General features: G+C 34.3%; 2 protein-coding genes across 2 annotated transcripts; one reads left to right on the top strand and one right to left on the bottom strand.

Annotated features, from left to right (window-relative positions):
* Positions 1–955: 955 nt before the first annotated feature.
* On the top strand, positions 956–5,122 carry LOC108328650 (uncharacterized). The gene is made up of 5 exons (XM_052872591.1): positions 956–1,388; positions 1,442–1,732; positions 1,789–3,398; positions 3,488–3,711; positions 4,134–5,122. The coding sequence occupies exons 1-3, from the start codon at positions 956–958 to the stop codon at positions 3,261–3,263; spliced, it is 2,199 nt and encodes a 732-aa protein (XP_052728551.1). The 3' UTR covers positions 3,264–3,398; positions 3,488–3,711; positions 4,134–5,122.
* Positions 5,123–7,203: 2,081 nt separating this feature from the next.
* Positions 7,204–9,839, bottom strand: LOC108328234 (kelch repeat-containing protein At3g27220). The gene is made up of 7 exons (XM_017562067.2): positions 9,518–9,839; positions 9,176–9,364; positions 8,863–9,092; positions 8,498–8,668; positions 8,241–8,346; positions 7,814–8,020; positions 7,204–7,533 (listed from the first exon to the last, which is right to left on the bottom strand). Exons 1-7 carry the CDS (start codon positions 9,755–9,757, stop codon positions 7,366–7,368), a joined length of 1,311 nt encoding a protein of 436 aa, XP_017417556.1. The 5' UTR covers positions 9,758–9,839; the 3' UTR covers positions 7,204–7,365.
* Positions 9,840–15,232: the final 5,393 nt, after the last annotated feature.

Genomic DNA, 15,232 nt, shown 5'->3' with positions numbered 1-15,232 from the left:
AAGTAAATTAAAGGTCTTGCAGGATTATTTTAATATTGTAAGAACAGAAAAACTAAAAGTTTTCTTTATTATAATTACAAAAATTATGATTATGGTAATTACGAATGTTTTAATATTCTACATCTATATAAAATATTTTATAATATTTTTTAGGTTTAATGTCTCATTAGATTCCTATTTTCGTCAAGAATCTCAAATAGGGACCTTGCTTTTTGGCGTCTCAATTGGGTCTTTTTTTTTTATAAAATTGATGCAAATAAAGGTTTTCCGTCAAATTCATCAAACGACGTTAAGGAGTGCATCACGTGGCAAGCTGACAGTGTAGTTTTAATATACGTGTTAATATACGTGTAATTAAAAACGTGTGTGAATTCTATTTTTTTAAATATTGAATTAAAAAATTAATTAAACAGAGTGGAAATATAATTAAAAAAGGGCAAAGTTGGGAAATTGTATTCTACTTTCTACTGAAAGTCACATTCTCTCTGCAATTGCAAAATCGAAATGAAATTGGGGAAATTTGAGTTTTAGGGCTCGTCAGTCATCCACAAAATTGTTGTCCTTTGAGTGGATTCGTGAGTGTTGGTGGGTGAAGAACATCGGGTTGAAATAACGGTGCATGTGCGATTGGAACAAGTTGAAGCACGATGTGAGCTGTGGGATCTTGTGTCGTTGAAAGCGCGAGACTGAAGCACGTGGTGAGTGGAGGTTAATCTGAAGGAAGGTCAGTTTTTGTGGTTTATTGTCTTACTTTTTATAGTTGGGAAAGTACAATATTCGGTTGTGGTCCCCCATGGTTTGGTTTGTTGATTGCGTTTTGATGGTCCCTCATGTATGTTTAAAGTTATTTGAGTCTGTGTGAGTGCATTTTGTTATTGTTTTAATATATTCTTTTTTGTCGTCATATGTTTTCATAATAGGTGTGTGTAGATATATTGATATTGTATTGTGCGTAATGGACGATGCTATTGTTTGTGTTTTCCACCATGGAGGGAAGTTCATTAATGATGATACCTTGAAGTATGAAGGGGAGACAATAACTTTGTCCTTTGACCCTGATATGTGGAGTTATTTTGTGGTTGTTAGTGTGATGAAAAGTTTTGAATATGATAATTTTAAACATTTATGGTACTGTGTAGGAGGGGGTTTAGTGTTGGAAAATAGGTTGAAAGAATTGATTGATGACACTAGTGTCATGCATATGGCTAACTTAGCTAGGCTCAATGATGATGTTCATTTATATATTGTGTATGTTGTTTCTGAGCCTGAAGTGATACATATGCTTGAATATGTTACTAATGATCAAGGAGAAGTTGAAGGTCATGGTGAAGTAGAAGAAGAGGGTGAAGAAGATGGTGACGGTGTTGAAGTAGATGATGAAGTTGATGGTGACTTAAAAGGGTGCATGAAGGTGAAGAAGATGGTGATGGTGTTCAATTAGATGGTGAAGTTGATGGTGACTTAGAAGAGGTGCATGAGGGTCAAGAAGATGGTGATGTTGTTGAAGTAGATGGTGAAGTTGATGGTGACTTAGAAGGAGTGCATGAAGGTGAAGAAGATGGTGATGGTGTTCAATTAGATGGTGAAGTTGATGGTGACTTAGAAGAGGTGCATGAGGGTCAAGAAGATGGTGATGTTGTTGAAGTAGATGGTGAAGTTGATGGTGACTTAGAAGGGGTGCATGAGGGTGAAGAAGATGGTGATGATGTTCAATTAGATGGTGAAGTTGATGGTGACTTAGAAGAGGTGTGCATGAGGGTCAAGAAGATGGTGATGTTGTTGAAGTAGATGGTGAAGTTGATGGTGACTTAGAAGAGGTGCATGAGGGTCAAGAAGATGGTGATGTTGTTGAAGTAGATGGTGAAGTTGATGGTGACATAGAAGGGGTGCATGAAGGTGAAGAAGATGGTGATGGTGTTCAATTAGATGGTGAAGTTGATGATGACTTAAAAGAGGAGCATGAGGATCAAGAAGATGGTGATGTTGTTGAAGTAGATGTTGATTGTGACTTAGAAGGAGTGCATGAGGGTGAAGAAGATGGTGATGGTGTTCAATTAAATGGTGAAGTTGATGGTGACTTAGAAGAGGTGCATGAGGGTCAAGAAGATGGTGATGTTGTTGAAATACAGGTTGAAGGTCATGGTCACGTACAAGAGTTGCATGAGGTTGAAGAAGATGTTCATGGTGTTGAAGTTGAAGTTCAAGTTGAAGGTCATGGTGACGAAGAGCAAGAGTTGAATGTGTGTGAAGGAGTTGTGGAGGATGAAGTTGATCTTTGTGGTTGGAGTACATCTACTGATGAAGGTGATGTACATGGAAATAATGAGTGCTTAGAGGGGCTAGTGGATGTGAGTGTTGAATGTGATATAGATGGTGAAATAAATGGTAATGTGGAAGTAGAAGTAGAAAGTCTTAAAGACAGTGATGATGTGAGTGTTGAATGTGATGATCATGATGATAGAGGTTTGTCAGATGGGGAGTGGAAATCTGAGGAATTAGTTACTGCAACAGATAATGATGAAGAGGTTAATGACAGTAAAGGTTATGAGAGGTTTAATGCTTTTTGTATGTCAAAAAGTATGGTGGACTTTACATGGGAAGTAGGGACTTTTTTTCCAGATAAGCAAGATATTTTAGATGCTGTGAAAGGGTATGCCTTGGAAAATGGGAGGAATATAAAGTTTGTAAAAAATGACAAAAGAAGATTGAGGATGAAGTGCTTTGGTGCAAAAGGAAAATGTCCATGGACCATATATTGTGCTTATATGGAGGTTGTGAAATCATGGCAGCTGAGAACTAAAAATGGCATTCATACATGCAGCAGGGAGTTCAACCTCAACTTACTTGACGCCAAGTGGCTGAGCTCAAAGTTGGAGAAAACAATAAGGGAAAATCCTAAAATGAAGGGTGTAGATATTCGTGAAAAAGTTCAAAGGAAGTGGAACATAGGTATATCTAGGTCTATGGCTTATAGAGCCAAAGGTATTACTTCTGAGCACATTGATGGGTTCTTTAAGGAACAATATAAGAGGATATATGATTATGCACATGAGTTGTTGGGAAGAAATCCTGATTCTACAGTTAAAGTGCATGTTGAGAATAATGAGGATGAGATAATTTTCAAGAGATTTTATTGTTGTTTGAAGGCATGCAAAGACAATTTTGTCTGTTGTAGGCCAATAATCGGATTAGATGGAGCCTTTTTGAAAGGGAAGTATGGTGGTGAGCTGTTAATAGCTGTTGGGAGAGATGGAAATGATTAAAATTTGCCCATTGCATATGCGGTGGTAGAAGTGGAAAACAAAGATTCATGGTCCTGGTTTTTGAATCTTTTGATTGATGATCTTGGTGGTCAAGAAGTATGTTCATCAATAACTTTTGTGTCAGACCAACAAAAGGTAATAATCATATTTAATTTGGTTTTTTCCTACATTAATTCATTAGTTATATATGGTCGTAACTGTTCTTTTTAATTTTAAAACCACAGGGTCTACTACTAGCCATACAAGAGTTATTCCCTGGTGTTGATCAGAGGTTTTGTGTGAGACACTTATATTCAAACTTTAGGAAGAAATTTTCTGGTAAAAATCTGAAACGGTTGATGTGGAGGACAACTACTGCTACTCATCCACAAAATTGGGAGGGGGAAATGAGAAACATTAAAGATGTCAATGAAGACGCATTCAAGCACTTGATAGCCATCTCTCCAAGGTTTATGTTTTGTACTTTTTTATTTACCTTTTCTAATTTATACCACTTATTGTATTAAGTATGTTTCTGCAAATGTTTGAATATTGATCATATCATGTTCATGTCAAACTACATATAAATATTACATTTTATAAATCATAGAGTAGAGTTAAATCTAGAAGTAGTTCATGTTCGTATAGATTGATTTTCACATGCATTTATCCTTTTCTTAGTTGCAGGTTTGATTTGTAGTTACTGATGTGAGGACTTTTAGTGCTTTGAGTGTTTTATTTTAATAGGTTGTTATGACTTTGTAAAATATAACCACCAATATTTCCAAGAATTCCATAATGCTAGTTTCAATGCAGACTCTGGATTATTAGAACTATAAGTCATTGTTGCATACATATACTCTTAACATTTGTCTATATTATATGGTGTAGATATTGGTCAAGGTCCAGATTCAGTCAAACACCAAAATGTGACACATTGGTCAACAATATGAGTGAGGCTTTCAACAGTGTCCTAGTTCATACCAGGACTAAACCAATCGTAACAATACTGGAAGAAATCAGGGTGTACATCATGCAAAGATGGGCAAAAAATAGGTCTAAGATACAGTCCTTGACAGGATCAATTTGTCCAAAGATCCAAACTAGATTTACAAAGGAATCCCAATCAACCAAGAACTGGATTCCTAGGTAAACTTTCTTTGCTTCTCAATTGTATTCTACTTTTTTCATTCGTAACTAAACTTTGTTCCTTTTTGTTATAATTTGTTCACAGCTGGTCAGGAAAAAAATTGTTTGAAGTCAGACACGTCTCCCATAGTGGAGACAAATTTGTTGTAAACATAGACGACTTGTCATGCTCCTGCAGGAGATGGAGCATCACAAGAATTCCATGTTGTCACTCCCTAGCCGCAATGAAGTTTTTGAATATTGATGGACAACAGTTCATTCTAGGTTGTTTTATGAAGTCCACCTATGAAGAAACATATGTATCAATCATATATCCCATCAACGGCAACAACATGTGGGACCTAACACCATATCTGGATGTCATGCCTCCTACCAAAAAAGTTATGCCTGGAAGACCTAAAAAGAAAAGAAGATTGGAACAGTGGGAAATAAAAAAGGATGATTCCCGATTGAGCAAGGCTGGTTTGCGCAAGAGATGCAGGCTATGTAGGGAGGTTGGGCACAACAGGAGTCGTTGCCCCAAAGCAACCCAACAACCTACCCATGAAGCTTGTCATGACGAAGAAGCTCAACCATAGTAGTGTCTATGAATGTTGATGCAAACTTTAAGGATATTTTGATGTAATAGTACACTTGAAGAACAATTATTATGCTTTTGGATGTACTGTTTCACTACAACTGCTTTTAAGACATATATAGCACTTTATATTTGTATTTGACACTGAACAGTGCATTGCCTTTTTTGACAAAATATTGATCTGAATTGAAGTGTTGCTTATGTTGAAGGCTTATATTGATAACTTGTAAATGCTGCTATTGATTGAACAAGATGTATTCTCATTTTAACATTTTGACTAGAACCTCTTATATGAAGGGTGTAAATCGAAGTGTTGCTTATGTTGAAGGCTTATATTGATAGCCTGTAAATGCTGCTATCATGATTGAACAAGATCTATTCTCATTTTAACATTTTGACTACAAGAGTGTATGTTAGAATAACGCCATACAATTTGCTCTCAAACCACATTCAAGCTGGTTTATGGAATTATTTACTTGTGAAACAATAAAAACTTAGGATCAATAATAGTTCCCTATTTATACGTAACAGAGAATGAGCATATTGATCAATAAGTGTTATGTTGCTTATGTTGTGTAGTTCAAGCAGAGAGTGCCTGAAGGGCTTATTTTATAGATGGCCAAGATAATAGATACAAGCACAAGCCACGAGAACTAAAACGTGTCACTCCTGTATTTAAGAGCAAATCTTGTAGTAGAAATATTACACACACCACTGAAATGTCCTTTTCTTCAACACAATGTTAAAAAGCCTAATTAAAACTCATTACAGCTACAAAACATCATCATAGTATGGCACTTAATCATAACAGGTACAAAACATCATCACATTAATTGAAGATAGTCAAATAATTTAATATCGAAATTACAATTATATTAACCACGCTACATTATGGATTTGTCATCCATATTGAAATTACAATAATATTAACCACACAAATAACACAAACCACCCCTATCAACAACTTTATCCATTTTTCCACAACCTTAACAGATTTTTGCAAATCAATCAACATATTCGTTACACCTCCCATTTCTTCTGTCTTTGACAAACACTCATGCTTTTCTTCCTACTTCAGATTTGTATAGCTTTTTTCAATACCATCATCACAACGCCATTTAAAGAAATTGCAACCACCGTTTTCATGTCTGGTCTGCAAAAAAAAAAGAAAAACCCAATCACAACGACTTTCTAGAAACATAAACAACTACTCACCCACGTTCTTTTACCTTGTACTTAGGGCACCCCCAAAATTGTTTGCCTCTGTTCTTAGCAGTTCGAGCTATTCTGACCATTGTTTTCTCTCCACACAAGGGTGACACACCACGAAAAACAACATTGGGGTTTCCATTCTGCCACCCATTGCATGTCGAAGAAGAAGTTGAATGTGAATTCTGCATTTCATTATCCATTGCACTTCTACTCCAAGAACAACGATTTTGTGGATGAGTGACGAGTCCTAAAACTCAAATTCCCCTAATTTTATTTCGATTTTGCAATTGCAGAGAGAATGTGGCTGTCAGTAGAAAGTAGAATACGATTTCCCAACTTTGCCCTTTTTTAATTATATTTCCACTCTGTTTACTTAATTTTTTAATTTAAAATTTTAAAAAATAGAATTCACAATCGTTTTTAATTACACGTATATTAAAACTACACTGTCAGCTTGCCACGTGATGCACTCCTTAACGTCGTTTGATGAATTTGACGGAAAGTCTATATTTGTATCAATTTTACAAAAAAAAGGACCCAATTGAGGACGAAAATAGGAACCTAACGAGACATTAAACCTATTTTTTAACATCCATAACAAATGGTATGCTAAATTTAAATTTAGGAAAGGTGTTGTATCCAATCCATATCAAATTTAAATGGTATAAACCTATTTTTTAACATCCATAACAAATGGTATGCTAAATTTAAATTTAGGAAAGGTGTTGTATCCCATCCATATCAAATTTAAATGGTATGCTATTTTGGTGGTATTTTGCATGCGTAAATCAACTTTGTAGAAAACCAAAAGAGTGAGATACAAAAGAATAATGGAAAATTTCATAATAGAAATTATACATTGACAATGACAAATTTTTTAATTAATTTAATATTATTGTTTTTTATTTTTTACTTTCTTCTTTTTTTCTTCTTTTTTTAAATGAATGTAAATGTGTCATCGGACTCATTCCATAATCTTTTAGATTTGTAGTATTTACAAAGTAGACAAATTTTACATATGTATTTCCCAAATATGGCATTGAATTAATTGAAAAGGAAAAGATAAATAATTTGAATAAGCGTCTTGCAACAATGTGAACCTAAAATAGGAAAGAAAGAAAAAAACAAAACAAAAAGAAGAGCAGAAACAAAGCTTTTCACAAAATGCTGCTTTCTTATCTCAAACTAAGACAAATGCAATTTCGTTCTCCACATTTCTCCAACGACCTGTTTTGGCTGAGGGTTATCTGGTCCTCTGTCCCTCTGTCCTGATGTGAAGTACAGCCACCCATTCCAAAAACCAGCTAATGTTGTTTTTATTCTGTAAGGAAGCTTTCCAATCACTGACCATGTCTGCAAACAGTATTAAGAAACAATATTACAAAGTGACACTTCATCACTTCAATGAACTCTTTAATCTTAGGGGACACATTTTCATTCAATGGCTTCATGAAGTTTATTGTTGCTTCTGAAAATCAAGAGTCTGTGGACGATGGACTGGTTGATTACATTTATTTGATCAGTATTCATAAAATTACAATGACCAATAAGCAATGTGAGAGAGTTGGAGGTATTAATGGATAAAGAGAGATGCACAATCCATTTCTCATGAGTAAAAGACTGAAAAATGTACCATGGTGTTTAAATCAAACCGGAAAACCTCCCCAACAAGCATCATCCTTTTTGTTACTGGGTGCTTTTCTGTGGTACCTCCAGTGATGACAATGGAATTGTTCACAATAACCCATGCACATTCTATGTGTGAATTTGCTTTTGGCATAGTTGGCAAAATTTTCCATTTCATGTCTGCTTCCAGCATGTAAACATCTCCGTAGACCACCTGAAATGTAACAAATTTAAGTCAAACCAGTTCACTTGAAATGATCATATATCCAATAAATGTGGTCCTCTCAGCATAAGTATGTGATTGTGAAAAAGACAATTTAAGCATACAGGTAAAGTCTAATTCCTATGTCATTCATCTTCAGAAAAACAACTACCAAATCATAATAGTTTCTCTTTAAATCAATTTTGATGTTGACAAACAGAGAAAATCATACCTCGACCCTGCGTGAACATTTGAATATGGGTGAACCAGGTTTGGCCATAAAATCACCCTCTTGTCCACCAATAACAAAAAGTCGATCACCGACTGCAACGCAAGCCCTGCACCAAATAACTATAGTTTGACAACAATGAATATGACACTATAGAAACACAGTATTCCTACACTCCAAAAGGTTAAGTGAGAACATCATATATAGTTAACTATTGAAAAGGTATTGCAGCCTAGTAGTAGAATGAGTAATTTTGTAACCTATGCGGTCCACCGCGTGGAACGGGAACTTCGTCTCGCCATTGTTGTTCCAATGCTTCTCCATCCTTCACAGCCAAACTCCAATGTTCAAGTCCAGGTGTATGGCGATTCTCTTTGCTACCACCCATGACATGGAGTCTTCCTTTCCACAATTGAGTAGCAGGAGCATACCTGGTACAAGAAAGTCTCATGTTAAAATCGTCCATTTCACAATGTTAAATCGCAGTTTGCTACCACAACAGCATCATGGCCACAATTGCATTTATCTATAATTTCCAGAACTCAAAAAATAACATGCAATTCACAGTTTCAAACAGAAAAATGAGTAGAGGGAGTGCAGTTGATGCATATGTTCCAAGTTGTACCTGGGTTCGGGTAATGGTGGCAAAGGTTTCCATTTCTTTGTGACAGTGTCTAGCGTAAAGGAAGCTGTCGTAGGCCCTCGGCATTGGGTGCCATATTGTCCTGAGACAATGTATATATACCTCCCATCTGTGGCCACACCCAAATGGGAATTAGCCATTTCCTTTGGCATTTTAATCTCATATACCCACTTGTTGACGTTGAAATCGAACACATCAACATGGGAGTGCACCTAAAGAAACAAAATTAACTCGCGAAGCTCATTAACAAAAAGTAGTTTATTTGTGAAATGATTAAACAAGAAGAAACACTCACATGGTCAAGATGTTCATATCCTCCAAACACATAAAACATATTATTAATCTGTACAGAGTACCCATCTAGCCGAGGCACCGGAGCCGAAGGCATCTGCTCCCAATGCCAATCGGGAGCAGGCAAGTCTGCAAATGTAGATGAAAGGAATCTATCAGGACCCCTCCTTTTTCCACTCGTCCCACCTTTTCCCTGCAACAAGAAAAATAACAGATGTTGAAAGAAGGTTGACTTGAAGAGTGTTGAAAGAAGATCCAAGCTTGAGGAGGAAAATAAGAAAAATGGAGTGCGTGAATAGAAGAGAAAGAGGTAATTTGAAGAAAGAAAGGGTTAGAAAAGGCTCACGTGGTGTTTGTCTTTGGTGTGGGGTGTGGCGGTGGAATTGGGGATGAGGAGGATGGGGGCGTTGGTGTCGACCCAGTTGGTGGCGATGGAGAGATAGTGGGAGGAAAGGGAGGTGCGGAAGAGGTTGGCGACGAGGGCGAGGCCGAGAAAGGAAGAGAGACAGAAGATGATGATGATTTTGGAGGCGGAGTGAGGGTTTGGGTGGTTGTTAGGATGGTGGAACCTGGTTGGCGTAGCCATTATGTGATTTGCGACAGAATCATCAAAAGAGAGGCATTTATATATTTGCTTGTTGGGAGAGACAGAGAGAAGAAAAGAAGAGAAATTTGGATGGCAGAGGAAACAAACAGCGGTTGGTTGGCGCCAATGGTTTTGGCTCTTCGTTTCACTCATTATAAAAAGCAACGTTTATTTGGTTCTCTCTTCACCGCTACACCACGCGCCCCACCGCCAAAATCTTCCCCTTCCTTTTTATACTTTGCTATTCTCTTTTCTTTTCTTTTTTTCTTACACCGTTTATTATGAATTAATTCAAACTTCTTTATAATCTAATTCAACATTTTTTATATACAAGATGAATCTCATTCACTTTTATTATCATTCTTTCTTTTAACTTGCAAAAAACTGTATTTATAACAACAACAAAAACATAATAATAATAATAATAAAAGTAATCATTCATAATTTTTATTTCTAATTTGACGAGAAAAGAAAAAAATATTTGTCTCACAAATTTATTTTGTGTTTATTTAACTTTTTTTTTTTTTGCTTTAGTTATTCTATGTTATTATGCTAAAATAATACAAACATAATATAATTACCTATCCCTCCTTGTCCCTTGATAATAATGGAATTTCCATTTTAGGAGAGAGACAATTCCCAGAAAGTTGAGTTATTTTGTTCCATTTTATTTGAAGGAAAATTGTATAGCAGTGACCTATATTTTAACCTAGTATTAAATTTAAGTACATTTATTTTAATTTTGACAGAAAACAAGGTTTATTGGGTACAGAAATTTCTATATTTTTAGTTTCTAATGAAAAGTGGCGATAAAGAAATATTTTGTAATTTGTTATATACCCAAATAAAACATTTGATTTAAAACCTGAATTGAAAACGTGGAGATATGAAAATAAAAGAATAAACAGAGAACATATTTTTTGAGTTCGCGAATCACGTCATAACACGGAGTACTCATTGGCTCGATAGCGAAGTATTGTGAAAGTCAAAGAAAAAAAAAGCAAAATGAAGGTATTCGATGTGGGGATTGTGCATCAACAAATTTTGAACTTTCCACACTCTTTGTCAACATCACCACACTAACATGCTCATTTCAACGCGCCACGAGCCAAGATAATTAGAAATTACACAAGTACATGATAGAAATTTGGAATCAATTCGTTGGTTTCTGATTTGAAAGAATGTAAACACAAAACAAGAGTTTCAATCTAATATGTGATTTTTATTTATAAAAAAAATTATATTAACTTTTATATTTTGAAAATTAAACAATTTTGATTCACTGTTAATATTTCTTTTAATTACAAATAGAAATATTAAAATGATTATCATGTCTGCCATCTTATTATTCACAAGTCTATCATGGATGAGATCATAATCATGATCGTAAATAAAATAGTATTTTGGTTATATAATTTTGTAAACAAGGGATATGTTTTATCTACTACATGCCATTATTTTTTAATTTTGGTAGTTATAGATTATCTTCATGGAGTATTTTGATCTTAAAGGTGTCACAATACATTGTCGTTCCAATTTGCTTAATATATAACCTTGTATACATTATTTTTTCATGAAATCCCAAAGCTTATATAACATTAAATATTTATCTGTGTTAAGTTTTAGACATGAATATATTTATTGTAGACAGGCTTATAAAGGTAGTCATGTAATCATTTACCACATCTTCAACAACTAGTTCTAATTAATAATATCATCATATTGAGATATTCTATATTCATTATATTTCATTAAGAAAATTATAATTTATTTATCAATTATTACATATTGATACAAGATCTTACCTACGAATCTAATAAATAATGCATTACTTTCCTACCTTATATCTCTTGCATTTTTCATTCTTTTCATTTTAATAATTATAATTTTCATTGTTAAATATATCCATCATTGTGAATTTTGATATCTTACTTCTGACACTAAAGTCTATTTATCATTTGCTATCACATGAAAAAATATTATTAGAAATAAGAATAAGGATAGAATAAAGCAAAATTTGTGGAGAACTGCACTAAACCTATTATAAGAAATTACACTGCATGAAATACAGACAAATTATATCTATTATGAAAAAAATCTAAAGAAATTAAACTACTTATACTTCTCCCTTCGTGTAAAAGCCAACAAAACTAATTTATCATTATAATGACTACCCTAACAAAAAACATAAGAAAATTTAAACTGTGTATGCTGAATAAAAGACAAACATGTGTCATTTTCCTTTGAGAGCCCAAGAAAATAATTGTCGATCCATAAAACCTTAACAAACTAAAGTAGAGTTTGTCTCGGACCAAAGATGCTTAAAACCCTATCTCCAACCATAAATGATCCCCATAAACAAAGCATAAAGAGAAGTATGCATCCTTAAAAAGAAAAATAACTACTAACGTATTCTCCTCGAGTAGTCAAACTAGGACAATTCCTAGTTGAACCATCAATATTAAAATATGAATTTCTATTGTTAAATTGATGTGTTGTGAATGAGGATGTGGTAATTCTATGCAGGGTTATTTGTTGATTTGATGTTTGTATGGTTTCTCATATGAAATAGATGATTTCAATTAGAGCTGTCAAAACGGGTAACCTGGCCCGACCCGACCCGACCCATCACGGGTTGGCCACTTAGTGAGCCAACCCAACCTGGCTCATTTATTAGCGAGCCAAAAAAATTCGAACCCAACCCGACCCACCACGGGTTGGTGGGTTAAACGGGTTGGCTCATTGGCTCACTTAATTAACTTTTTTTTCACACTCTTTTTCTCAGATTTTTATAACATGTTACTTTGATCGATCAAATTGAAACAATAATAATTGGACCAATTGATATAAAAGAAAATGAAACAAAAAGAAATATATTGTTATATATATTCTAAGCTATCAAACATAAAATTTTGCCAATTTAATTTAATGAGACATACACAACCGTTTGACCAAGAAATTACATATAGTCATTAACAAAAATATATAGCACAAGATAAAACTGTCATGCTTGTAGATAGGTCTAAAAACAAGATAAAACAAATAATATATTCCTGAATTATCCAATCTATAATATTATTCATCTATTAAATTGGAGTTCTGAATGGATAAATCCACAGTATTATGCTCTCTTGAAACATCTCCTTCTTTATCAGGTTGTGCATTTTGAATAATTAATTTGATTTCAATAAAAAAAAATAAGATTTGAATAATTAATTTAATTTAATTAAAAAAATAGGTGGGTTGGTGAGCCAACCCGACCCACCACGGGTTTAACCCGTGTGAGTCGGGTTCTTAGTGAGCCGGGTCAAAATTGGCTCGCATAAAAAATTTTGCATTTTTTTCCAACCCAACCCGTGGTGAGCCGGGTTGGCTCACGGGTTTCAACCCATTTTGACGACACTAATTTCAATGAGTTTGAGTTTTGGGGGTAAATAGTGAAAGACGGTCTATGCATATGTGGAAAGGTGTTTATGGTTTTGTTGTGTCTGTTATATGAGATAAATTCGGGTTTGATCAAACAATTCAAGATAGGATTAAATAGACATGTCCAATGTTGAGTAGACGTGCGAGAGATGGGACAAACTTTCAGTAGGGATTTTATAAAATCTATGTGGTTATTTATTTTAAGGATGTTTTATAGATTTATGTATTTGCAGACAAATGAATTTGAATATTTGAGTTGTAAAAGTTAATTGGATTTAATTTATTTGAAAAATTACTCTCAATTGTGAAATGTTTTTATTTTAGTGCATTTTAATGACACCTAGAAAATTGGGGTGTTACAATTGTAACCACTTAAAGGATTAGAAAGAATCCTCATAAGTTGAACCATCAAATCAAAAGATGAAAACCTCAATAAATGAGAATGAGATTCAACATCATATCCGTATAAGTCCATGACTCCTCATAAGAGGATAGAGGACCTTCCTAGGAGGATAACTAGGAGCACGATAAGAAGGAGCATAATCTCTTAGTTTATTTAGCATTTGCTTATGATGACTATATGTTGTCGACTTTTGTTTGAGTTGACTTGACTTGATGAGTTGATTTGTTGACATTTTTGTTTGTTTGTTTTATAAGATTGGCTAGGACTATCTTAGAGGAAAATAACACTTATTTTGAAAGGAGAATAAACTATGGCTTAGACCACACACGAAGGGCCTTTTTAGAGAGCTTAGAGTTAATCTTCCCTTTTAGAATGTAAATTTCATAAGGAGAGGCTTGAAGGACAAGCTATGTCACACCTCTCTCAAAGGATTCTCCTTTTAGATGACCTAACTTTTGTAAGAATTTCTCTGGTATTTGTTGAAGTGCCTGAAAAACACTAGAAGAGGGGGGGGGGGGGGGGGGGGTTTAATAATGTTGCTGGAAAATCTTTTTCGCAACCTTCTATCAGGATACGACAAGCTTGTTATAAGACAAGCTCGTTACAAGACAAGTTTGTCTAGTAAAAACCTTAGCTTTGGTTTTGAAGTTTAACTAAATAACATGAAACAAGGAATCTGTATGGAAAGCTAACTCTAAGCTAGACTAACACTTAGCAAAACAACCACTTCAAAAACAACAAACACTAAGATAGAAAACCCTAAATTAGGAGACCAACCTCAAGATAGAAAATAGTCAGCAAACACTAAGGTAGAACATTGAACATCAAATACTAGGATAGAAGACCCCAAGACTAACCTTAGGATAGGAAACAAACATGAAACACTTAAGTAGAATATCCTAGATTAGAAAATCAACCTTGATTTAGAAAAACACTAGGGTAGAAAACTGTAAACTAGAAAGATCAAATAAAAATCACAACCTCACAAAATAAAGAACAAGACATAAATGTTTAAAACACTAAGGGAAAAACTGCAAAGGGAAAAAAGATGTGGATGACCGTTTAAGAAAGAGTCAAATATAGAAATTCACTAAAAGATCAAACTAAGCTAAGAAACTCAGCAGAAAAGAGGAGAAGAAGATAACTCAAGACTCTAATAGGGAAAACAACATAAGAAGAAAACACAAGACCTAGAACCATAATCCCCAAACATAGAAAACCTACAAAAAAAAACTTAGAACTAGAATCCATAACATAGAAAAGCTTAGGAAAACACTTAGGATCTTAGGTAATCGAAAAACATGTTAGTTAAAACACCCATACGCATGGCTTAACGCTATTGTACCTAAAATGTCTAAGAGAGTTGGGGTCAAACGCTTCATGCTCATCATACTTGAAAGAAGTATTCAACATAACTCTAAAAAACAAAATAATCGAGCCGATGTCTGTGACAAAACACATTAAAAGACATTATATATTAAAATATAAAAAGAAAGCTCAAACAAGTTAAACGCCATCTGTCTAAGAAGAGACAAAACTAAAAGAAGTGTTTACTTGACTAAACGATACCATGAACTTAAACAATACTTCATTCAACGATGAAGTCTCTATACAACATTTGGTATCTTTAGAAAATAACTTAATTA

The sequence above is a fragment of the Vigna angularis genome, chromosome 2 (assembly GCF_016808095.1).
Source record: "Vigna angularis cultivar LongXiaoDou No.4 chromosome 2, ASM1680809v1, whole genome shotgun sequence".
Classification (NCBI taxonomy): domain Eukaryota; kingdom Viridiplantae; phylum Streptophyta; class Magnoliopsida; order Fabales; family Fabaceae; genus Vigna; species Vigna angularis.
The sequence above is the reverse complement of the archived record's forward strand: the minus strand, read 5'-3'. Positions and strand labels throughout refer to the sequence as shown.

Coding starts and splice junctions, on each gene's coding strand:
- LOC108328650 (XM_052872591.1), top strand. CDS start 956: ATGGACGATGCTATTGTTTGTGTTTTCCACCATGGAGGGAAGTTCATT. Junction 1,389..1,441: donor AGTAGATGATGAAGTTGATG/GTGACTTAAAAG, acceptor GTGTTCAATTAG/ATGGTGAAGTTGATGGTGAC. Junction 1,733..1,788: donor ATTAGATGGTGAAGTTGATG/GTGACTTAGAAG, acceptor TTGTTGAAGTAG/ATGGTGAAGTTGATGGTGAC.
- LOC108328234 (XM_017562067.2), bottom strand. CDS start 9,757: ATGGCTACGCCAACCAGGTTCCACCATCCTAACAACCACCCAAACCCT. Junction 9,093..9,175: donor GATATGAACATCTTGACCAT/GTGAGTGTTTCT, acceptor TTGTTTCTTTAG/GTGCACTCCCATGTTGATGT. Junction 8,669..8,862: donor CCACCATTACCCGAACCCAG/GTACAACTTGGA, acceptor TTCTTGTACCAG/GTATGCTCCTGCTACTCAAT.